This window comes from Rhamphochromis longiceps, linkage group LG14 (assembly GCF_057381845.1).
Source record: "Rhamphochromis longiceps isolate RC_006_pf linkage group LG14, R_longiceps_female_GT1.1, whole genome shotgun sequence".
Taxonomy (NCBI): domain Eukaryota; kingdom Metazoa; phylum Chordata; class Actinopteri; order Cichliformes; family Cichlidae; genus Rhamphochromis; species Rhamphochromis longiceps.
This window is the reverse complement of record NC_140570.1, coordinates 10,161,022-10,185,854: the sequence shown is the minus strand read 5'-3', so window position 1 is coordinate 10,185,854 and position 24,833 is coordinate 10,161,022. Positions and strand designations below refer to the sequence as shown.

At 43.9% G+C, this 24,833-nt stretch overlaps 2 protein-coding genes across 2 annotated transcripts; one reads left to right on the top strand and one right to left on the bottom strand.

Annotated features, from left to right (window-relative positions):
* The first annotated feature begins 2,171 nt into the window (after window positions 1-2,171).
* Window positions 2,172-12,788, top strand: fbxo46 (F-box protein 46). The gene is made up of 3 exons (XM_085379447.1): window positions 2,172-2,588; window positions 8,278-8,858; window positions 8,999-12,788. Exons 2-3 carry the CDS (start codon window positions 8,391-8,393, stop codon window positions 10,829-10,831), a joined length of 2,301 nt encoding a protein of 766 aa, XP_085235573.1. The 5' UTR covers window positions 2,172-2,588; window positions 8,278-8,390; the 3' UTR covers window positions 10,832-12,788.
* A 481-nt stretch (window positions 12,789-13,269) lies between these two features.
* Window positions 13,270-24,574, bottom strand: slc5a2 (solute carrier family 5 member 2). Its single transcript, XM_085379448.1, has 15 exons — window positions 24,488-24,574; window positions 24,345-24,416; window positions 21,861-21,965; window positions 21,688-21,747; window positions 21,500-21,604; window positions 21,305-21,410; window positions 17,223-17,303; window positions 16,516-16,745; window positions 15,651-15,786; window positions 15,342-15,449; window positions 15,092-15,242; window positions 14,248-14,416; window positions 13,943-14,158; window positions 13,732-13,864; window positions 13,270-13,645 (listed from the first exon to the last, which is right to left on the bottom strand). Exons 1-15 carry the CDS (start codon window positions 24,572-24,574, stop codon window positions 13,431-13,433), a joined length of 1,974 nt encoding a protein of 657 aa, XP_085235574.1. The 3' UTR covers window positions 13,270-13,430.
* Window positions 24,575-24,833: the final 259 nt, after the last annotated feature.

The following is a 24,833-nucleotide window of genomic DNA, read 5'->3' as shown; positions in this document are numbered from 1 at the left end:
AAATTGCTGGGCAGTAAAACTTTATGCTCTGTATTAACTAGATCTGTATAATTAATAAAAATGATTAAAAGTTAAATGTTTTAACTATGGTCCTGATCCAGGCTGGTAAACAAAATTGCAGATGGATTATTGAAATATGTCCAAAAATAAATGACTATAAGCCAAAAAAAGACTGTACAATTCTAATGAGTTTGAAAGCCAATATTTGACATGATCACCTTTATTCTTCAACACAGTCTGAACAGAATGTCTTTAGTCTTCAGGAATAGTTCTCCAGGCTCCTTGAAGGACATTCAAAGCTCTTCTTTGGATGTTACTGCACTTTGTTGGCATCACACGCTATATTATGCCTGTCAAACTGTGTTATCTTTCATTTTTCATAGATTCAACTAAAACTAGTAGTGTTTTTTGCAGACTGCTTGTAATAAAGTATCTAAAGATATGATTTAAAATTGCTTATTTGCTAAATTGTCTGCTATGTCTAGACACAACACTGGTTAATCCCTTGAGTTTGGCACTTTTTTATGCTTAAATTACTCAGTGTTTACTATCTTAACAAAACAAAAACATCCCTAATCACTGCACAATAATACAATAAAAACGGTTACCACTGATTAACTTTAAATAACAAACAATTGGTTCTTTTTATAGATATGGATATTTTATGGATAGTTCTACTACCTGATGAGTTACAGTTTAAGTTACACGCTGGTATGTCACTGGATGCTGTCACATATATGATACTGGCATGATATGGTTCCACTGGTCCACCGAGACTGAGACCTAACCCATCACCCCAAACAGTTGTGGCTGATGGCTGACTCAACCTGAGTCTGGTTTTGCCAGAGTTTTCTCCTTGTTATAAATGGGAGTTTTTCCGTCCCACTGTTGCCAAGTACTTGTTGTTTGGTGCTATATAAATATAATTGAATTGAAAGTAATTGAATTAAGATAGAAAGGTCACTGAAAATTTATATAAAGCTGCTTTGAATAGACCTGTGATGCAACATTTCTGGCCCAATAGAACGACAGTGCCCCAATCCATCGGACCTGAAAAGTCTCTGAATGGTTTGATGAGTGTGAAAATCATGGAAATCATATGATACAGCCTGTGCAGTCACCAGATCTCAACTCAGCTGAACATTTATGAAAGATTTGATCCCGGGGGTAAACAGTACCATAAACCATATCATCAAAACACCAGTATGTCTTTAAACAGTGTTTTCCAATGTTTCCAAGTAGGTTACCAGATACTTGGCCCAACAAGCAGTATAGCACAGATTAAGTCAAAGCATAGTTGTTTTTTTGTTTTTGTTTTTTAACATTGATAGTGATGACATAAGCAAAAAAGATGCTGACATTTATGCACACATAAAGCTGCGGCATCTAGCCCTCTGCTGGACTGACACGGTGCTGCTGGAGGCTTTTACACAGCTGTTTCTGAAAAGCAAATGTGCAAAAGATACTGACCACTATAATACACAATCTATATTTATCAGAGACAGCATTTAATTATGTGTGTGCATTATGGGTGTGTGAGAGTATTTAAATATAGTAGTGAGTAACAGCCAGTGCTGCTGTGAGTTTTATTTACTTAGACACACCTACAGCTTTTGGAAGATAAAATGAAACTTTAATGATCCCTGTAACCAAACTGGGTCACTGCGGCACAAGACAGTGTTGGAAACTGGGTATAAAAATGGATACAAATCAGTCAATTTGGCACAACATTGTTGATTTCAGCTTGCGGAACATGATTGTGAACAATGAGATGTGTCGGATAACAGCAGGAGGACTTCCACAATGGAAATTTAAAAAAACAAATACAAACAAATTGTAGAAGATATGACAATATGCAAATGATTACCTAGCCAAAAAATTAAAAATGCTGATTTGGACATATTAAGTCACAGAAAGTATAGAAAAGGTGCAGAGTGCTCGTCACGGTGAACGTCACGCTGGTGTGGAATGAGTGGAAATGTGCCTATATGGATTTTCCCACCTGTCTTTGACACAGTGACCTTTTGATGTTGCGTTTTTACAGTGTGGTCCAGTGTAGAGAGCGTGGATGGAGCGGGGGGGTGCAGGGGGCGGCAGAGGGAGGGAGCTGTGCATACGCCATATATGGGCACACCACCGACTCTGCATCGCTATTGGCTGCGGGTCTTATGCAGCTGCTTGTCAACAAGATGGCCTTCCTCATCTCGCCGTTTTGACACTGATTATTTTGGTATCCCCGAGAACATACCGTAAAAGCTTGTGTCACTTCTAAATAGATAGTGGTCGAGCGGCTGTTGATATTCCTAACAAGGCCTACAGTCAGCTAGACTGTGTCCAGAGAGCTGACAAGCACGCCATCCTCGTTGGCTGCCACTACTAAGACAAGGTTGATAAATAGAAAGTAGCTGCTGGCTAATGACGACGTTAGCCTGTGAGTGAGCTAGCTTAGCTACGTGGACACGGATAGTTAACTCGTGTCACCTGCATTTGACCAGACAGACTGGTTGGAGCGAAATTCAGCGAGGAGACACTTGTCATCGACAGCCTGTTGGTTAAGAAGGTTGTCTGCTTCAGTTAAAACCACTGAGGTAAGCCAGCTGCCAAAATACAACGCTCGGGGTCTTTTTTTAAAAAAAATCGTAGCTTGCTAGCAAGCGCTGTCATGTTATTATGCAGGTAAGTTGTGCTATTCAGCTAGCAACCTTGGTAGCTACTAACCGACCTGTTTGCTATGTGCGACTACTCATTAATAATCTATATGAAGTATTCAAGTCTGTAGAAGATTTTTTAGGTTACCCTCGACGTTAGGTTATGTTAATTATTAAAGTGTTGGAAACTTGGCCAATAAGGTGATGGGAATTTTTACGTTACTATGCCGCTGTGTAAGCTAACTGTTTGCTACTTTCTCAGCCAGCTACTGGATTCCCAAAGACATTGAGATGATAACGAGCATCAAATGATTACAATAATAACAACAACAAATAAGAGTATTTGTTTCTGGATGGTGTTTTGTGATGCCACACTTGTTGGTTGAGAGTGTGGAGAGGTTGGCAGTATTTCAGCTAGTTTTCGGAGTTGTTTGGTTACCTTAAACACAACTAGGAAAGGTAAGGGATAACCTGCAGGCCTCCGAGAGCGAAGACTAAATACTCCGTGGCACAAATATCTAGATGTATGCACTGCGATAGAAAATAAAATAAACTTCTCTTTCGTATAATGTTGTTTGTTTATAAGCCCATATGAAGAAGTCTAAAGGAAATCTGTTTTTGTGACTGTAGCATAATACTCTATTTTAAAAAGTCAATCTTACACGGAGTTCAGTTTGATGTGATTTTGTTTGCGAGTGTTTGATTTGCCCTCCTCCTTTCAGATGTTCAGTTGGATAACACTGTTGACACAGTGGCCTTTGTGATTGAATCAAAACTTGCATCACAGTCTAATTTGTGATGTTTCAGCACAAACGTGCAGACACACACAGACGCAGTGAGTCCTGCAGTCTACTCAGCCACACTCCCCAGGTGTCCAGACAGAAAGCCTGCTCTCACGTAATGTTCCTGGGCAGACTGCTGGAGCAGTGCGCTCTGCCCTATTGTTGTGTTGACAGTTTGCAGCAAAGCTGGCCTGCTGGCTGCTCGTCTGTTGCATTGTCTTCATGCAGGGAGGGAGATTGAGCTAAGGCTTTTTGGCATGCTTGGGTCCCATCATTCGTCAGCTTTTGCCCGTCTGGCTGAAATGCTGTGAAAAAGAGAGCGGGAGAGCTAGAGGGTGGTTGGAAGGAGTTTGAGTTACTCTCACTCAGTGTTATTCAGGCTGACTTCTTTGCAAAGATGGCATTAGACCAGGAGCTGACAGTCTTAAAGGGAAAAACAGCAACACCATCTTAAGTTAAATGCTTTGGTTCAGCATCTGCTAATCCGCCTCGTTAAACCTTAAATTAGAGTTTACAGGGATGTAGTACACTGTGTGTTCAGAACTGTGCTCACCTGGTGAGAGTGAAACTGCTCTTCATTTGTATAGGGAAATGAGTCCCTCCAGCAGAAATGGAGTTTTGATGTAAAAGGTCAAACCTGCAAATTTGTTCTAACAGCAGGATTTTGCGAGCAAATAAATACCTTTTTATATGTGTTGTGTGGAGCTATATTGTGTAAAACATTTGCTTTTGCAGTTGTGTAGTTGACATTTCTTCAGTAGGCTTCAGTAGCACCATCATTGCATGAGATGGGGCAGTAGCTCATATTGTCCATGTCATACGTGGTGTTTGCATCTAGGCTGTGGAGTTCGGTGTGTACTTTCTACATGCGCTAAGTCATTATTGTTGTTTTTATTCTTTTTTGTTTATTTGGCAGTTTGTGTATGTAAACGCACAGTTAAATAAATTGGTGGTATCAGTCGCTACATTTGTTGGGACAGGTTTGGAGGGATTAGTTTGTTACAGGATGCGTAAACCCAAGCTTTTATTCGCAGCAACTGGCTCTAATGAATAGGGAATAACTTTCAATTGCTGGTCAGTCTAGTACAAAATATTATAACTGAAAGAGAAATTAATCTCCAGCTTTGTCTAGCTTTGTATAAAAACAAAACAGGAGTACACCTTCTCTCACACATGCTCTTTATGTGCAGACCTCAAGTATACACAAGTCCACGCATATACGTTTGTTTGTTTGTTTTTTTTGAGCAAACTGATTTTAAGATGAATTTTTAATCATCATATTTATCACTGTTAGTTTTTACAAACATGGCTAAATAAACCAACATACAACTTGCTATTCACAAAGTTCATTACAAATATTACAAATAACATATTGTGAATTTAGGTTTATTAGACAGCTGCTGCTGCTTCTTATTCTTGTGGTGGTGATAATTATTGAGGATGGCTTGTAGTGAGTGCTATAAATAGCTGCAGCAGTATATATTGGTGTGCTTTTCTTGTATAAACTGATGTGCTTTTGCCTCTCATTAGTAGTGTGGCAAAAAGACTACTTTTAAAGCTAAAAATAGGTGTATAGCACAGCCAATAACATTTGAGATTTATACATTTTTACATCTTGATCCACAGCATAACAGAATAAATGTGTAAGTTCTTTTCTTTGTGCATACTCATAGTTGAGTTGTGAATAAATTTTTATGAGTGTTCTGCATTGTACTGCAGTGCACTGTAATGTGGCTTAATAACACAAATGTAGACTCAGAAGGGCAATAATCATGGGGCATGATCATTTGAGGATGTTGAAATACGATTCAGTGTGTCATTTGCAGTTTGTGTCACAATTGTTACACCCCTGGAATAGTTAAGATGACAGGTTAACTTCAGAGTTTCATAATTGACTAAATCACCGTCATAACGAAATGAATCACCTTCATATCTCTATGATGTCTCCTTAAAGGAAGAGTTAAACTGGTCAAACAACTAATGCGTTGTCATTTAAATGTATACTTATTTAGCATACACAGACTGGAAATTGCTGTTCACCTGGGCTGTCTGGTTGCATTCGTGTTCTGATGTACTATTAGTCAGTCATCTGACAACAGATGCAAGGAGTTATGCAATATCAGTGGAGCTGCCTGTTAAGCTTTATGGAAACGGAGAATACAGTGAGTGAATACAGAGAGCAGGAAGTAAAAGAATAGACTTGCTAAAACCCAGAGGAGCAACCTGGCTGAGTCCCACTGCTTGCCAGATTTTCATAGAACTGAGCAGTTTTGTTCTTTGCCAGTGCCAACACATCCACGAATAGAGAAAGAGGGTTTTCTCCAACCTTCTTTTAATTCTGTTTTTTGTTAGTTTCCTTATAGGTAGGAAAGTACAAGGAAAATACAAAAATAAAAATGTGACTGTTTTTTGTTTTTGTTGGTTGTGTGTGGGGTTTTTTGTATTTAAAAAATGTTTTTAGATTTTTATTTTTTATTTGCCATTTTTATATTTACAGGAATGTAGGTGCTATAAAGTCTGGTCTGCAGTTTAAAGTGGCTGATGTGTTGCGTGTGAGAGACTTCATAATAGATTGCTGCTGTGGGCAGGCATTCTCTCTTCTGACCCCTCTTGTTATGCCATCCAGTAAGGTATGAAAGATGGATTGCTTGCAGTGAGAATAGGGAGAGAGAAATGGATAAAAAGGAGGCCGAGAATAAAAGCGTTCAATAGACATCTGTAAGGGGTCGTGGAGCGAGGCAGGAAAAAGGGCTCGCTAGCTTCTTTTTCTTTTTTTCTTTTTTTTTTTATATTCCTCACAACAGTATAATCTCAGCTCTTAGCCGTGTTGTTGCTGTGTGATTATAGAGGAAGCGTTTCAATTGGTTCACCACACTGTGTGGGTGGTGTTTGGTTTTTGCACCTCTCTGAGCTATTCCATTAGTCCAAATGTACAAAGCACCACCCATCCAGTGTGTCAGACGAGAGGCACAACCAACGAAAATGGAAAGCAGGGTTTGGTAAAAAACAGTCATACAGTAAACAGGTCTTCAATTAGCTGTGTTATCAGGCAAGGTAGGTTCGAGAACTGCCAACCACTCTAGTTTATGTGATCCATTAAAACACACCCTGTATGAACTTACATGGCCATTTCTCCTTAGCAGTTGGGATTACAATACATAGATGATCACCAGCTTTTGCACAGTGCCAACTTGTTCTATCTGGGAATATTTATTATGGCCTGTAGTAGAATAATGTCCCCTGTCACCCTTTCTAAGAATGGGTGGAGGAAATCGCAAGAAACATTAATCATAACTGAATGAAAAAGGGTGGATGCAACCTCAGGAGAACAGTGTATGACGTAGATGAACTTCAGCACCAAACGGGTACTGTAGCAGTCAATCAAAAGTTAAACACAGAAAGTTAATTACAGATAAACAAAACTGCTTTTTGTGAAAACCTCACTGGAGCGAGATCTGAGCAGACACGCCACACAAGAAGCAAGAGAGGGCTCAGTTGTTGATATCATTTATAGTATGACAACTAGACATGTCAACATGGTGTTCAACACAGCGAGCAGTTGTTACTGCTGTTGTCTCATCTTGCCATGGCTGTAAAAACTTCTCATGCAGTGTAGGGCTGTCACAAACGATTATTTTGATAGTCAACTAGTCACCGATTATTTTTGCGATTAGTCGACTAATCAGATCCTGCGTCCATTGGGCGTAAAACGTACAGCTTATTGCACCAGCATGCGTCTGCTCTTATATATCGTTATTACTCTTCAATCCTACTTATTCTTGCGTCTTTTGGGATCTTACAAAGCTTCAAACGACATGTTAACTATTAGATTAGTCGACTAATCTTTAGAGTCTTCACATTATTTATATAGGGGTCAGGATGTCCCCGTCAACATAGTCTGACAGTCGTTTTTAACAAAATATTGCCATGAACGAATCAAACATGATTCAAACTACATTTAAGCTGGGGTGGGTGGTCAGTTTTTACATCTGTATTTCTGTGGTTACATTCAGGTCTGCTTTAACAGTTTAAACATATTGCTTACGACTGACAGATGAGGTGTAATTATTCAAGCTGTTCTCAGATGTCATGGACACTTTCAGGTTAGCAGTGTGCCGAACATGTTGCTCTGTTGCCACTTGTTCTTTAAGTGTGCCGGCACGTTCCTGGCAGTCCATACAGCTGGCATAGCTGCTGATGCAAAGCATGCTGGGTGGACTAAAGGCTTTCCCTCTTAGCCTGCAGCATACGCTCCTTGGCAGGGAGAAAAGGGTGAGGACAGGGAAAAGGACTACAACAGTTTCACTACTAACCCGCCTTCTCTGCTGTTTGCTAAAAATAGATCCATCATATGCCTGCATGCTCCTCCCTGTTTTGCCTTCTATTAAGTCCTCTTTGAAGCCTGGAGATGCAGAGGGAGCGGGGGAGAGAGAGGAGCGTCCATTTGGCTCTTTTGTGTTCTGTCTTTCATCCCTTTCATCTGCAGGCCACAGACCCCAAACCTGAAATGGAATCCCTTTAATTCGATTTTAGAGGCTCCAAAGCAAGTGAGATGATCTTGGTGCACAGTAGCAAATGTAACCGCTTAATCAGGTTTGGCCAGAGTAGGAGGCAGACCAGTTGTGATTAGTCCAACAGCAGTAGGATGATTGTTCTGTTCTCACCCCTTTAGCGGCGCTGAATGTGAACTCTGTGAATACTTCACAGCAGCTGTTGAGGACAGCCCTAGTTGGCCATTGATTATCTGACTTGATCTCAGCACTGATGAACACTGGCGAACTGCAGTTTAACTTTTTCTCTTCTTCTTTCCTCTTCTACTTCCTTTTCCCTCTATCCTGTCGTTGTAGGTTGTATGCCCAGCGCCCATCAGGTTGGCTCTAGGACAGGGAGCCGACAATGAGAGCTCCGGGTGTTTGCTGGCCAGTGTAGATGCCGATATGCCACGGTGGTCCGCATCCTGATGGACCGAGACACCTTCTCCCACATCCGGCTGTGGTGCCCACGCCCCTTTGGCACCTACTCCCAGAACAAAGCTAGGAATCCAGGCTCAGGGGGGAGTGGTGGAGGTAGTGGTGGTGTGGCAGGGTCCCCCTCCCTCTGCAAGTCTGAGCCCTCTTCAGGTGCCAGAAATGAAGATGTAGGGATGATAGTGGGGGTGCAGGAGCAGAATGGAGAAGAGGAGGGTGTGGGTTCAGAGAACACTCCACCTGAACCTGAGCTTGACTCCAGCTCCCTCACACAGAACCAAGCCACTCAACCCCCTTCAGCCCCTCCTACACCACCCTCCTCTGGGTCCCAGATGGAAGATGGCCGTGTTTTGTTAGACACCTGGTATGTTATTAAGCCAGGTAATACCAAGGAGAAGATTGCCTTCTTTGTTGCGCACCAGTTCAGTGGAGCTGGACAGCCTAGACCCAGTGCAATGAAGGTAAGGAGGTGAAACCGTAAAGAAGTATTGTATTTATTTATTTTGTAGTTATATAATTGTTTTTGTAAGATATTTTAGTTAGAATTGAGACAAAGACCTAAATGCATTTTTTTTTTTTTTTTTTTTTTTTTTAAAAACAGGTCAAAGGTAACTGGGCGACTGACTGCAGTAAAGCCAAAAGGCGGAGGCGATGTTCATCCTATGACCCTCCAACACGCTCCCAAGCTTCAGAGTCACTTCTCAGCAATGACCCCTCCCTTACACCTCCCAGCCCTGATGAACCACAGCTGGGAGGGGTGAATGAAACGGACCTGCTTTCAGTCGCAGAGATGGTTGCCTTGGTTGAGCAGAGGACTGCCATGGCCCTTCAAGGGATTGTGGGTGTTCATGGTAACCAACACCACCACCAGCCCTCTATTACCACACAGAGCCCGGGCCTTACCCACCACCAGCACACTCTCCTGCGGGGCACAGTGTCAGACCCCTCTCCTATGGTTTTTGTGTCAGACAGTTCCAGTGGTCAACCCTCCAAAGAGGTCCAGAAGTCGTCGTCTCCCATCCAGACAGACCAGCAGCTTGAGGAGCAGCAGCAGGAGTCATTCAGGGTTGCCCAGGCCATTGCGCACTTTGAGTCCCAGAACCTGGAGAATCAGCTTCATCTGGGCCCTGGTTCTGGAATAGAGTCCTGTAATCAAGACAGGGGAAGGGAGTGTAGGAGAGGAGGTGAGTCTGGTACGGTAACACCTCCTCCACCCCCCAGCCACAGTCATGGTGAGGTTAGGATAGCTTTCAGAGTGTCAAATCTGGACCCACGGTCTCAACTGGAGCCAGCTGGCAGGTCCCGCTGTATGTTTATGAGCTGTGGTGGTGGGAGTAATCAGGCAGCAGCCAGGGCCAAAGAGAAAATTACCTGTGACCTATACCAGCTTGTCAGTCCCTCATCAAGAGACCCTAGTAGTCTGCTGCTTGCTGCCACAACTGCTACCCCGAAACCAGATGGAGACCTCCATCACCCTGACAGGCCGGCCTGTGGCAGCCCAGACCCAACCCAGGAGCTCTCTTCTGGGGAGAAGAAGGCTGTAGGTGTAGGAAGGGAGCGAGTGACTGGTTTCCATGTGGAGGTGGTGGTGACAGGTGCTGTGGATCAGTGTGTGTTTTATGGCAAGGACAGTACAGAGAATGTGCAGGAGGAGACTGTATGTTTTGCTATGCCTAATGGGGGAGGGGGCAGTGGGGGTGTTGGAAACTCTACTGATCCCTCATGTGACGATCCCCCTCCTGGACAGCTCTTTTTCCTTCAGCCCCCTCGGGCTGAGGAGGAGGATGTAAAAGGAACGGGCCCTGTCAGTGGGTCAGGAATGTGCTCTTTGGACTGCGCCAACAACAACAGTCCTGGGGCAGGGGTGGCAGTGGGCTCAGGGGAGCGGGCGACCCGACCAGACTCTCCTAGCGTTGGAGAAGACTGTTCAGACCCTTCACTGTGTCGCCTCTACCGTCATGTTTCCCATGACTTCCTGGAGATCCGCTTTCAGATTCAGCGACTCCTTGAACCTCGACAGTACATGCTACTGCTCCCTGACCACATCATGGTCAACATCTTCAGCTACCTGCCAACGCGCTCGCTGGCAGCCCTCAAGTGCACCTGCCACTACTTCAAGGTATTGATTGAGACATATGGGGTGCGGGCTGTGGATTCACAGTGGAATCAAGACCCTCTCTATAGAGATGACCCCTGCAAGCAGTGTAAGCGACAATATGAGCGCGGGGATGTTTCTTTGTGCCGTTGGCACCCCAAACCTTACCACCATGACCTGCCTTATGGACGTTCCTACTGGATGTGCTGCCGGCGTACAGATAAGGACACGCCAGGCTGCCGTGTTGGACTCCATGATAACAACTGGGTCCAGCAGCCTGCTGATGGCTCTCAACCCATCCGCACCAAGCGGGAAGACAGAAGGGAGGAAGCTAGGTAGAGAAGAAAGGGCACACCTCACATATACCAACTCTCATCTCATTCTGTGCACCTCCTTCTTTCCCACTCTCATCTGATCAGAGGACAAACAGGAACAGAGAGGATCAGCACTCCAGGACTGTTTTGTTTTTCTTTGCTGCAGCACTCCTTCCTCATACCTGCCCTCAGTAGGAGGTGTTTCAGTGGTAAAGAAGGAAGAGAGGTGTGTCACTCTCCTTGCCTTGTTTGTTTTTGTTTTTTGAAGCCCTCCAGAATCCCTCTCTCCCCCACTGTGCTCCAGAGTGGTCACTTTGAAAAGTTTCCATACCAGGGTTGGGTCCCCTACTGCTGCTGTTATTCAACCCTTTTTCTGCCTCTTAATCATTCGGGTTCTTGTCTAACTCTGCACATGGTTGTTAGGTAATACATGTGAAAACTTTGCAGTGTATTTGATTGAGATTAGCATTCATAAAGTGACGCATAAAAATGTAATGCCCTAGAGCCTACTTATTATTATTATTATTATTATTATTATTATTATTATTCCCAGAACTTGTTCTATGTTTCTGTGTCGTATCACAAACTTCCATGTTTGCTGTACAATGGTGCTTCAAGGAATGAGCTGTACCGAGTCCAACAGATGTAAAACTTTTCAGTGGTGGAATGTTCAGCATTAATATAGAAATGTGATTGTATAAAGCAAACTTGATTTTTTTTCTTTTCCGTTGTACAAGGTTGCCATTTGTACCTGTCCTGCACCATGCATTTCTATTTTCTGAATGTGCTGTAATGTTGTACACGTCGATCAGTCCCCTGATAATGCTGCTGAAATCATTGCCTGTGTCACTGATGTTAATTCTGAAATAGCCATTGGTTAATTACAGGCACAGTCTCTGCACACTGGCTGAGACTGAGATTTTGGGGCCGTGTCATAGTTTCAGATTGGACCCCCTAACCTTGCTGACCAGCCATAAAGAGGAGCCACTGAGAACTTTCTGGTTTACAGAGAATCATGGGAGATGAACCTGATTAAGTTCAGGGGGATTGAATTGGGGGGGGGGGGGGGAGAAACTTGATGTCACTTTGGAAAGGCCTGATGTCACTTTTGTATGGTTTGATTGACTTGGTTGTTTGCCGTTTTTTTGTTTTTATTTTTTTGTTTTCTTTTGCTGTTTTTTGGGTGTGTGTGTGTGTGTGTGTGTGTGTGTGTGTGTGTGTGCGCGCGCGTGTGTGTGTGCGTGTGTCAGATTGTTTGCTGTTGTATTTGCTTTTATTTTGAGGACTGAGTTCTCCCTGTACCAGTCTGTCACCCTACTCAACCTGCAAAGATTTATTTTTAAGTATTCTATGTTTGTTTTAACCCCTAGCTCTCTTCCTTTCTTCCACCCCCTCCGTCCTCCGATCTGGCAGAGGGCAGTGTTTGCCAAAGCTGTCATTCATGCTTTGAAGTGGGTTAAACCAACTACCACACGCCGCAGAAACTCTCTACACCAGCTTCCAGCCTTAAAAGCCCCCCTACCTCTTACCCACCCTGCAGGAGACTGAGGCATCAGATACCTCACAGATGATCAAGAGTATTGGGAGTCGCACAGGACCCTGTAAGTGGCTAGATTTCAGATGCTCAACAGACTTCATTCAGCTCTTCTGGATCCACCCAAAACTCTTAGAGTGGGAGTGTAAGATGAACAGTGCCTGGTGACTGCTCTGACTCTCCATTCTTAGGGAGGGGAAACAAAAAGCCTCCGCCTTTCTCTCTCTCTTGCTTTTACACTCCCAGACCCCCCCCCCTCCCCCCAAGCTGACAGACTGGACATTAAAGAACTGATGTGATGAATGATGCTGAAACTCTGCATGGAGATGGGAAGGTGGTTGGATAGTTATGGGAGACCTCTGTGGGTTCCAGATGTGTACAATGCTCATGGGAAATATCTGCTTAAATAAAAACAGAAGTGATGATTAAAACTGGAAATCGGAATCACTACCTGGTTTGTGTGGTGTCTCAACAGCCAAGTTACGATTACAAGTCAATCTGTGTCCCTGCCTATTTATGGAGTAATATTAGAGCCGACTCGATTATTGGACACAATACAAACCACCTTTTTCCTTCCCTTGAAACTGCTTTTAACGGAAAAACGGGAATGAAGATGGGCACAGTATGAGCACACATGTTGTTGGGTGGTATAAAGCAACTCCAAACTTTCCACTGATTTTCTTTTTTTTTTTTTTTTTTTTTGTTTTTGAGACGGTTTTAGAGGAGGTTAGAAAAATCTTTAGGCTTTATTGAGTTAACTTCTATTAGAATTCAATCTTCACACCTTTCGAGATCGACCTGTGATTGAATCACGATGTAACCGTATACAGTAATGGCATTTTAACCTGATAAAGCATTTTTCAGACTGTGCATTACATATGCTTTTTAAAACTGGACAAAAGTAGAGAAGGACCATGCTGTGTCAGAATGCAGCATGGTTGTATATTTGCACGTGCACCTACTTTGAACTACTTCAAAATAAAGAAAATAGCTTAAGTGCAGTGACCAGAGTTTGCCAACAGATGGCAACACTTGTATTTATTTCTAGACATTTAAAAATCCACCTTCATTAAGCAACATAAGGACTCTGTCATGCATAGTATCCCCACATGAAAACTGCTACAGCCATCATGATGAGAGCGTTGACGTCCACTGCGTTCTTCCACACTGGGTCCTCACTGATGTCGGGCATCTGCACCGGTTCCTCAGGTTCTTCTTCGTCATTGGTCGGGGAGGAACTGCCACCCTGGCCAAAGAACCGTTTGATAAGTTGGCAGATCCCAGACTGCTCTTCCTCTTCAGCCACTGAAAGGGAGAAATAGTTTGTAAGCTGCTTTAGTGAGTGTTTCTTCTGCTTTTCTCCATCACTGCGATTTCACTTTGTTTCTTACCTGCATCGCTTTTATTCTCCCTCATCCTCCTGCTGGCCTCTCTCCTGGCCCTCCTCCCTTTTTCCTCTTGCTCCCAGTCCAGATCTTTTCTCTCCTCTTTGGAATGACGAAGGCTGAACACCAGACGATGAAGCTGGAAGGCATGTTTTTGTCATAAGCATTTGATAAATAAGGCCTTATTTTGGCCCTCAGTGCTGTGTAAATCACTTACATGCTGGTCATCTATTGGCTCGCTGCAGCAACTGACCAGCAACACAAGCGCTGAGGTACAGAAGAAGAGGATAATGGCAAAGTGGAGGTAATGGATCCCACACACCAGGTAAGGGCAGCTGGAGGGGAAAATACAGCTGCCGGTACCAAACCAGAACTCAAGCAACATCCGACACAAACCCATCAGCAGACCACAAATCAGGCCCCAGAAGGCACCCTGCAAGTGGAGGAAGATGAGTGTTACGTCATATAACTGTGACTACACCTGGTGTTTCATCGCTGTAATGTTGGCAGACGATGTCTCACCGTTTCATTGACCCTCTTAACAAACACAGCCAGGAGGAAGACGGCGGCGATAGGGGGAGCCAGATAGCTGGAGACGGACTGGATGTAATCAAACAGCTGACCGCTCTGTGCCGCCTGCACCACCGGGATCCAGCAGATACTGACAGCTACAATACACAGAACCCAGACTCTAAAGACCAGAGAAAATATGAGAGTTTGGTAAATCAGTCCATATCAGTTCAGTTTTATAAACCTCTGCTGTTTATATTACTTTCCTAGGAAAGGAAATGAAGAACTTCTCGTATGACGTCTTCAGCAAAGTGTAATTCTTTAAAACTCTACTGCTTGTTATTTAACAAAAGTTTCTGACATGCACATTATTACAGTGTTAGATGTTCATATTAAACATGTTGTCACCTCTTGGCCAGGACTCCCTTGAAAAAGAGGTTTTTAATCTCAATGGGACTTTTCCTGGTAAAATAAAGGTTAATAATAATAAACATGGCCATAGTTTCAAATAATAAGGTCAGTGTGTGTGCAACAAGTTCTTTTTGGTTATTTCTCTACTCCTAGTTCATTTTGACGAGCAAAGTAAGAGCAGATATTCTTAAAACGATCCTCTCAGGGACGCTGCTCTGGCTCCAAACCTTCAATTTACGAGGGGCTGCCAATCAGTAGCAAGTTGGCCTACACGGAGCTAGGGTTAGGGTGATGAACACAAGGGCCGTCCAGTATAAGATAAATACGATTATGTTAACTGTGGCTAATGCAGGGTTACTCAAGCAGAGTCCAAGAAAAGGACCTCTCTTTGGTTATGCTGGTTTTCTGTAACATTGAGTGTTACAGAAAGCATGCTGCACTGTACCTGCCTACGACGATGAGCTCACGCTCAGTGGCCTGTGGTCTGATACGGGTCCAGATGTCCATGGTGAACAAAGTGCTGCTGCTGTTAAAGATGGAGGCCAAAGAGGACATGAGAGCAGCCAGCATCACAGCCAGCATCAGACCGCGCAAACCTGGACAAAAGCGTGACAGGAAGCAGAGCAGGGGTCATGTAAGGCAAAAATAACCATCTTTTTTTTTTTTTTAAATGTAGCCAATAATTGTGTCCTTACCATCCGGCATTATTGATATCACCAGTTTAGGATAAGCTATATTGGAGCAGCCCACCTCAGTCCCACAAATGTTCTTGCAGAGTTCAGGGACCACACAGCCAACCTCATCTATAAAAACACACACACACAACGTTCAGACACATCACCTGCCTACAGCAAGTCAAGCTTACAAGCGAGAGTTCAAAAAGCTTAATGGAATTATGGTCTTGGATTTGAGATGAGTCACTTTTGACGATTCGGTCTCAAAAGAGCCAGGCAGGTTCATAAGGATGCAGTGTGCACCTGCCACTACTAGTGTAGCCCACAGACCTGGGTAGAGAATCCTGCTGATCATGCCGGGGAACACCATGAGGAACATGGGCAGCAGTTTGAGGTAGCCGCACATGATGCAGCCGGCCTTCACGTCTGTGATGCTGCGAGCTGCGAGGCACCGCTGTACAATCACCTGGAGAAAGACACAGACTAACGATATGTGCCTAAAGGTTCAGACATTTGCTTTAAAGTAGCAACTGTTAATGCAGTAATTCTGCATCTTATGGGCCTTATTAGTGTAACACAGCATGTGAGGATGCTTTACTGGGGGGCAAATGAAATACTGGTTTGCTAATGTGTTTTTCTTTCATCCTTCACCAGCTAGACTATTTTTCTGTATTGTTGCACTCCATTGGTTCCTCCTCCTCCTCCTCCTTGAGGACAGGCGCCCTTGTACCAGGTTATCAGCTTGACTTCAGTGTATCGTAAAGACAGTTACAGCAGTGTATGTGCGCTGCAGCTGGCTCCACAGTGTAGCGATTTACACATTCGACTAACAAGCGAAAGATTCTGGGTGGAGACATGAATCCCTTTGGGGTAATGCCAGGAAGGGAATAAGACTGTGAATAAAAGAGCTGCCCAAAGTAGGTTCTTCTGTGAGCTGCAGTAAGCCTCTCTGAGTCAGCGGTAGTGTCCGCTGACTGCATAAACAGAGAAGTTGAGAGAAAGGCTACAAAGTTTGTCTTTAACTATTGATTTTTAAGAACTAAATTACTAATACTGGTAAAGCGTGCCATTTAAAGTTGTAACTCTGACAACATATGTTGCTGTATTTCACCTTTTATGGTAGTTGAAGCTGTTAGAAACTGGCTGAACTCCCTGGCTCCCCAAACCAAAGTGCTTCCACTGATATAAAAGTCACCTGATCTGTACACCAGTACCAGATGCCCCCTATTGGAATCCCAATCAGCACCCCGGGCCAGGGCAGGTCCCCTGCAGCTGGGTCTCTCAGCAGGTTGAAGGCGTCCGCTCTGGGGGTGTAGCAGTGGGGGGAGATGTTGTAGCGGTGGGGTTCCAGGGAGGTGAAATTAAGCGGCGTGGCGGAGCTGTATTTATTAAGCAGAGCGCTGTAGCCCCCGACTTTAGCAAATGCTAGAGGTGAGAAGGAGAAAGCATGAGGATAATTTGTGCTAGGACCCCTCCCTCTAAGGCTGATGATGCTTAAAACACACTCAATTTCCCAAAATCTCAAACAGGACTCTTGCTTGTGTGTGTAAGCGTGTTGTGTTTTTACTGTTCAATAGTCCAGAACTCTCTTGTTGTGTCAAACTGATATCCTAACTGAAGACATGAGTCAGCTGCTGAAGCAGCACTAACTGCTCAGAGGATTAGTTAATATTCTACACCAGTACTAGACTGTGATTTCAAGACGTTTTAGTAAAGAATGGTTGTAGAGTCAGCAAAAGGTGTGGTGGGGTTGCATGTCTGCACTGTCAGCAAACTGTACACCTCTACTGTAATGAAGTCAATGATTGCAGACCCTGGTTAACGTCTTTCCTGTTGTTGTGAAACTGCTGGGGACCCAGGTGTGACCCGCGTGTTGTGTCGTGCTGCAAAGATTGGACTCACAGAAGCCGGTAAGGACAAAGGCCCCAGCAATGATGACAAAAGTCTGAACTGTGTCGGTGTACATCAGCGCAGCCAGCCCACCTGGTAAGACACACACGCACACGCACACACACACACACACACACACACTGAACTACACTGATATGGAAATCTCTGCAATATTTTGTCAACGTAAAGTTGTCAAGAAATCAGAATATAGGACCCTGATATTATTTTTTTAGTCTAATGGGGCGAATTTTAGTATCATTGCATTCTGCAAAAGACCTTTCATTAAACTCTCTCTGCGCTGTGGTTGCACTCATCTTTTAAACTCTGTAAGCCAGAGCTTATCCTACAAACTACAAGTTCCCACATCCAAGGTCTCCCTGGTGATATCACTATAGCAACGTAATAGTTATATGGTTTCACATGTGTAAAGTTAGTGGAGTAGACCTTAAATAAATAACTATTTCATCCCCTGCTAAATTTGGAAGTTTGCTAACTTGTAAAGAAATGAATGGTCTCTAATTTTTATGGTAGTTTCATTTTAATGGAGAGAGACAGAATATCAACTCAAAATAGATTTAAAAAATTAAATAAATGTTAAAAATTGATTCGCATGTTTTTGAGTGAAAAAAATATTTGTATTGTCTTGGTAGCCGGGGATCGGTCCGCCAGGGCCTCCGCTCCTGGCCGCCGTCCGACTCACATTGCACCCAACCCCTACAGTGCCTCCTGCGGGTGGTGGACCTGCAGGAAGATGGGCCCACATCCCTTTTTCGGGCTGTGCCCGGCTGGACCCCATGGACTAAGGCCCGGCCACCAGACACTCGCCCTCGGGCACCCTCCCTGGGCCTGGCTCCAGGGTGGGGCCCCGGTAACCCTGCTCCCTCGATAGTCTTTTCATACGGGTCTTCTGAATCGCTCATTGTCTGGTCCCTCACCCAGGACCAATTTGCCATGGGAGACCCTACCAGGGGGCAAAAGCCCCCAGACAACATAGCCCCTGGGAACCCTGGAACACACAAACCCCTCCACCAAGATAAGGTAGTGATTCGCGGTTTTCGTCCTGGTCGCGGAACACTGGACTAGCTCTTTATCCTCTCAAGGATACTCGAGGGCGCATGGGAGTTTGCCCAACCAGTCTACATGTGTTGTGTGGACTTGGAGAAGGCATTCGACCGTGTCCCTCGGGGGGTCCTGTGGGGGGTGCTCCGGGAGGCCCATTGCTACGGGCCATTCAGTCCTTATACGACCGTTGCAAGAGCTTGGTTCGCATTGCCGGCAATAAGTCGGACTCGTTCCTGGTGGGTGATGGGCTCCGCCAGGGCTCCCCTTTGTCACTGATTCTGTTCATAATTTTTATGGACAGAATTTCTAGGTGTAGCCAAGTGGCGGAGGGCTTTCACTTTGGTGGTCTCAGGATCTCATCTCTGCTTTTCGCAGATGATGTGGTCCTGTTGGCTTCATCAGGTGATGGCCTACAGCTTGCCTTGGAACGGTGCGCAGCCGAGTGTGAAGTGGTGGGAATGAGAATTGGCACCTCCAAATCTGAGGAAATGGTCCTCAGCCGGAAAAGGGTGAGGTGCCCACTCTGGGTCAGGGACGAGACCCTGCCCCAAGTGGAGGAGTTTGAGTATCTCGGGGTCTTGTTCACGAGTGATGGGAGAAGGGAGCCGGAGATCGACAGACAGATTGGTGCTGTGGCTGCAGTGATGCGGACGCTGTACCGGTCTGTTGTGGTGAAGAGAGAGCTGAGCATAAAAGCGAAGCTCTCAATTTACCGGTCGATCTACGTCCCTACCCTCACCTATGGCCACGAGCTGTGGGTAGTGACCGAAAGAACGCGATCGCGGATACAAGTGACAGAAATGAGCTTCCTCCGAAGGGTGGCTGGCCTCTCCCTTAGAGATAGGGTGAGAAGTTCGGCCATTCGGGAGGGGCTCAGAGTAGAGCCGCTGCTCCTCCACATCGAAAGGAGCCAGTTGAGGTGGTTCGGGCATCTGACAAGGATGCCCCCTGGGCGCCTCCTGGACGAGGTTTTCCGGGCATGTCCCACCGGGAGGAGGCCCCGGGGCAGACCCAGGACACGCTGGGGAGATTATATCTCTTGGCTGGCCTGGAAACGCCTTGGTGTGCCCCCGGATAAGCTGGAGGAGGTGGCTGGGGAGAGGGAAGTCTGGGCTTCTCTGCTTGGGCTGCTGCCCCCGCGACCCAGCCTCGGATAAGCGGAAGAAATGGATATTTGATCCCCAAGCAAAACAGGACTTAGTACAGCATGAAGAGACCCTTGTTGTCGAACACGTCTCTTATACTTGGTCACCAGGTTGGCTCACATCTCAGCAGGGTCCACTCCTCTTTACGGAAACTCTCTAAATCGTTTTGGCTTCTTGGCTGCTGCTTGGCCACTCAAAGTTTCATGTGGCTCCACAGATTTTCTACAGGATTGAGGTCTGGAGATATGCAAAGTCACTACCTTTCAATGGACTGAAGTCATCTTGTACCCTTAGCAGAAAAACAGTCCCCAAGCATTGATGTTTCCCCCTCTATGCTTGACTGTGAGGATGTTTTTTTTTGGGTCATACTCAGCATTTCTCTTCCTACAAATATGGTGGGTTGAGTTGATGCCAAAGAGTAGTGTTACTGATGGTATTTTTAGTGACTGTGGTCCCAGCTGCCTTCAGATTATTAACAAGCTCCTACCATAGAGTTTTGTGTTGTTGTGGAATTTTCTATTAAAAAAGTCTACAACAAGGTCAGCTGTGGTCAAGCTACACTGCTCAAAAAATAAAATAAAATAAAGGGAACATTTAAACAACACTATGTAACTCCAAGTCAGTTACACTTCTGTGAAATCAAAATGTCCACTTAGGAAGCAACACTGATTGACAATCAGTTCCACATGCTGTTATGCAAAAGTACAGACAACAGTTGGAAATTATAGGCAATTAGCAAGACATCCCCAATAAAGGTGGTGACCACAGACCACTTCACAGTACCTATGCTTTCTGGCTGATGTTTTGGTCACTTTTGAATGCTGGCGGTGATTTATCTCTAGTGGTAGCATGAGATGGAGTCTACAACCCACACAAGTGGCTCAGGTAGTACAGGTCATCCAGGATGGCACATCAATGCGAGCTGTGGCAAGAAGGTTTGCTGTGTCTGTCAGCGTAGTGTCCAGAGCATGGAAGTGCTACCAGGAGACAGGCCAGTACATCAGGAGACATGGAGGAGGGCAACAAACCAGGAGCAGGACCGCTATCTCCACCTTTGTCAAGGAGGAACAGGAGGAGCATTCCCAGACCTCTGCAAAATCACCTCCAGCAGGCCAGAAATGTGCATTTGCTCAAACGGTCAGAAATGACTCCATGAGGGTAGCATCAGGGTCCAACGACCACAGGTGGGGGTTGTGCTTAGAACCCAACATCCTGCAAGTCGTTTGGCATTTGCCAGAGAACACCAAGATTGGCAACTTCACCACTGGCGCCCTGTGCTCTTCAAAGATGAAAGCAGGTTCACATTGAGCACATGTGACAGAGTCTGGAGATGCCATGGAAAACATTCTGCTGCCTGCAACATCTTCCAGCATGACCAGACCAAAACAAAAGGCTATACAAACCTCTACAGTGAAATCCTAAGCACCTAAATCTAAATGTAAGAAAAAATTAGAATTTTCCCCGTTACAGTGTTGATCCACCTCCTTTCTCGTGATCTATCCCTGACATCCTTTTACAACTCTTTGGTCTTGTCTGTCTTTGGTCTAGGCTGTCCATATGGTGATGGACAGCCAAATCTCTAGAAGCCATAATTCTGGCTGGGTTGTAGGGGATCAAATACTTATTTCATGTACTGTATAGATCAGGGGTGGGGAACTCCAGGCCTCAAGGCAGGTGTCCTGCACTTTTTGGATATCACCCTGGGTCAACACACCTGAATCAAATGATTAGTTCATTACCAGGCCTCTGGAGAACTTCAAGACTTGTTGAGGAGGTAATTTAGCCATTTAAATCAGCTGTGTTGGATCAAGGACGCATCTAAAACCTGCAGGACAGCGGCCCTTGAGGCCTGGAGTTCCCCCACCCCTGGTATAGATCCTACCATACCTGTAACAGTGTACAAAGCTGTTATTAACAGAAGGGCGATGACAGCCACGTAGATATTCCATCCTAACGCCTGCTGGATAAACACTGCTCCTGAAAACATATCCACCTGGAGAGAGACAGAGATTGAATGAAGAGAGAAATACACACAATAGGGACAGTTTTTTAAAACACGTGTGCACTAATGGGATCACTTACTGAGATCTTAGTCAAAATGTACAGTAACAGTGAGATAACTGACAGGTAGAGGCTGATTCTGGTCCCACCAAACCTCTTCTTCAGGTACTGAGGCATCGTGATCACCTGCCACAGCACAACATCTCATCACACCAGTGAATGGCTACACTTTATGATGCCTGAAATACAGCACAGGCTGAACTTCTTACCCCGGCTGTGAGGTAGACAGGTACAAACAGCCAGCCGAGCAGCAGCACGATAAACAGAGCCTGGCACATAAAAACGAACAACACACAAAAACACGCGACATATTTAGACCTTCTTCCAGTCACTTGTTGTCATTTACAGTGTGTCTAATGTAGGCAAATAAGGTGACTGTTACACTCCACTCAAACCCTCCAACGGCGATGCCGCCAGCCGCCCCGGTGCCTGCCAAACCGACAAAGTGACCACTGCCGATGTTGCTGGCAAACAGAGACGCACCAACCTGCAAAAACCACACGAGATGCCGATCCAGCAAAATTACAGGAGCTTTTAATAAATAACTGATCATTAAATTAATTAAACTGGCATTTCAAAGGCTTAAAATCACGAAAATTATTGAATATTTGGTCATTTTTGCCACGAAGGTGTTGAGAGGGAGAGAGAGAAAATTTGAGATCTGGCACTACATAAAAAACATATACTAATTAATGCAATCAAATGAATTTTGATGCCCGGGACTTCTGCTTCGGGATCTGTACATACACTTGATGCATTACTCGACTCTTCCTCCGCACAAAATGGACTGGTTACTCCAGTCAGAGGCACTATCACAGGAAAAGGCGAAAGAGATCTATGAAGCACGCAGAAAACGTAACAGTAAAACGCAACACTGACACTGCAAGTAAGACAAGAGAAACTATTTCAATGTGAATTTGTGATTGTTACAAGTGAAACAGCAAAACCAATAAATATTCTCTTCACTGCTGTTTATTTCTATGAGATCATTAGAGGTGTTAAACTTTAAACTTCATATGTTTAAACATTACAGGTTCCTCAGTACTGTAACGTAATAACTGTGCTTCATTTGGTGTTGTTACTAGGATGTGACTCAGCAGTTATATATACAGTACTGTGCTAAAGTTTTGAGATACCCTTTATTTCTTTATATATTTGCTAAGAAAATGGAAAAACATGCAAACATAGAAACAATATATAAGCTAAAAACAGAGTTTCTATCCAGGTATGCTTTTACTATACTGGCAGTGTGTTTGTGATCATTGTCATTCTGAAAAACAAAGCTGTTGTCAATCAGTTATTTTCCAAATGGTTTTGGATGTTGGTTTAAACTCTGACGATATTATTCGTGTTAATAATTCCCTAAAACCACTCACAGAAAGCCAGCTCCAAACCACGACAGTGCCTCCATCATGCCTTGCAGATGAGTGTAGACACTCACTGTTCAGAGATATACTGTACGTCTCTGATAGGTCAAATCAAATCAAATCACTTTTATTGTCACATCACATGTGCAGGTACATTGGTACAGCACATGTGAGTGAAATTCTTGTGTGCGAGCTTCACAACCCATATGGAAAAGAAATAGTAAAAACTTATATGTGATTAAGTAAATCATATAAGGCTTACATGATTTACTCATGAAAGTGGCCACTTTCTCATTACTTTCATACATTGTTTTAGTAAGTATCCAAAACATACAAGTTTCATTATATAATTTTTCAAGGGCTCTTATATCTGTTTTCACTCTTATATGCTTTTCATACAAGTTTCACACAAGACAGATACAAACTTTATAAGATTTATATATATCTTTTCCATATGGGAAGCAACAGAGTTGTGCAAAATACAAAGAAGGTTAAAGAAATGCAAACAAACGGTGTGCTTTATGACAGGCTGCTAGTAACAAAATGCCTAAATATACAAAAGTGGTTCCTCTCTTGAGTAAAGCGTCTTTTTTATGCTTCATAGATTCATATTTTAGTAGAAGGACTGTACTGAAAATGAGCGGGGGGGGGGGGGGGGGGGGGGGGGGGGGGAACAGCCAGTATATTTGAAAAACTTTTAAAGACCTTCAGAAAACTTGAAAAACTATTTCTTAAGGTAATGTTAAAAACTGGTGACTTGGAAGAAAAATATCCAGAAACGTGGCTCAAGACTTTTGCACAGTTCTGTATAAAACCTATTCCTTCAACAGAGTATCTGTATAACACTTAGAGCTTACTTTGAATAAAATAATCAGTGAAAACATGGAGCTTAGAAACTCAGAACATAACCTGCTCCAGATCAGTTTGTGATGAGCAGAAGTTTCCATGGTGCTCTAGCCAGAGAAAGAGAGCCACTTCATTAATCTCACCTTTTTGCACAACCTTCAGGCCAAAAAATACAACTGAATGAGAGAGAATGCAACAGGAAAAGAAAAATGGACACATTCAGACATACAAATGTTTTCAGGTCAAAATGCAAATAGTTTGTGGCGCATTTTCAATTTCAGAACTGATGATGTTCGGTTGAAGCCTCATATTCAGAAATTTAGCATTTTTCAATGCAGGAGTGTGTGCTCATTCACAATCACTCACATTTATGGGGGATTATTATTTGATATACTGATCATGTTTTAAGATACTGCAAAAAGATTCTATGCAGATTCAATATTTAAAAATCCAATAACGATAGTATCGTTTTTATGTATTGGCTATTTATACACCGCCTTTGGATAAACCGCAAAGTATAGCACAATTGTTTTAAAATTACTTCAAACTTTGGTATTTCTGTGCAGCGCCTATTACTGGCTGATGAATACAGTGAAGATATTAAGCCAATAACAGTTTAAAGTGTACATTTATTGTGTATCTACTGAACTCACCGGCCACCAGGTCATGGTACGACCGGCCAAGAAATATCCCCCAACTGTCCCACGATTGGTCCGAAACATGGACTGGAACATGGAAAAGTGCGTAAACATCAAAGATGATCAGAATAATCAGGAATTCTCTAAGGCACACTTACCCAGACGCCAACACTTATCACCACAATGAAATATCCAACAATGATGGAGATGTCTGCTGGATTGCTGATGGTCACCTTGTCTGCCATTGCTCCACTTGTACCTAAAAACACTCTAAAACTTGACTTGATATGATTCCTTAGAGGAAACCTGCTTTGGGTTTACCTGCAACTTTTCTTCAAGTAAAGCTTTTTTTAAAGTCTTGTCATCTACAAAAAAAAAAAATACACCTACATTTCTGCATCAACTTGACTACAAAGATGAGCAGCAGTTAGGCAGCAAAGTTGGGGCGACTGGTCTAAGTGAGAGCTCTGGTCACTTTTGACAATGGGCAGATTCAGCAGTTTA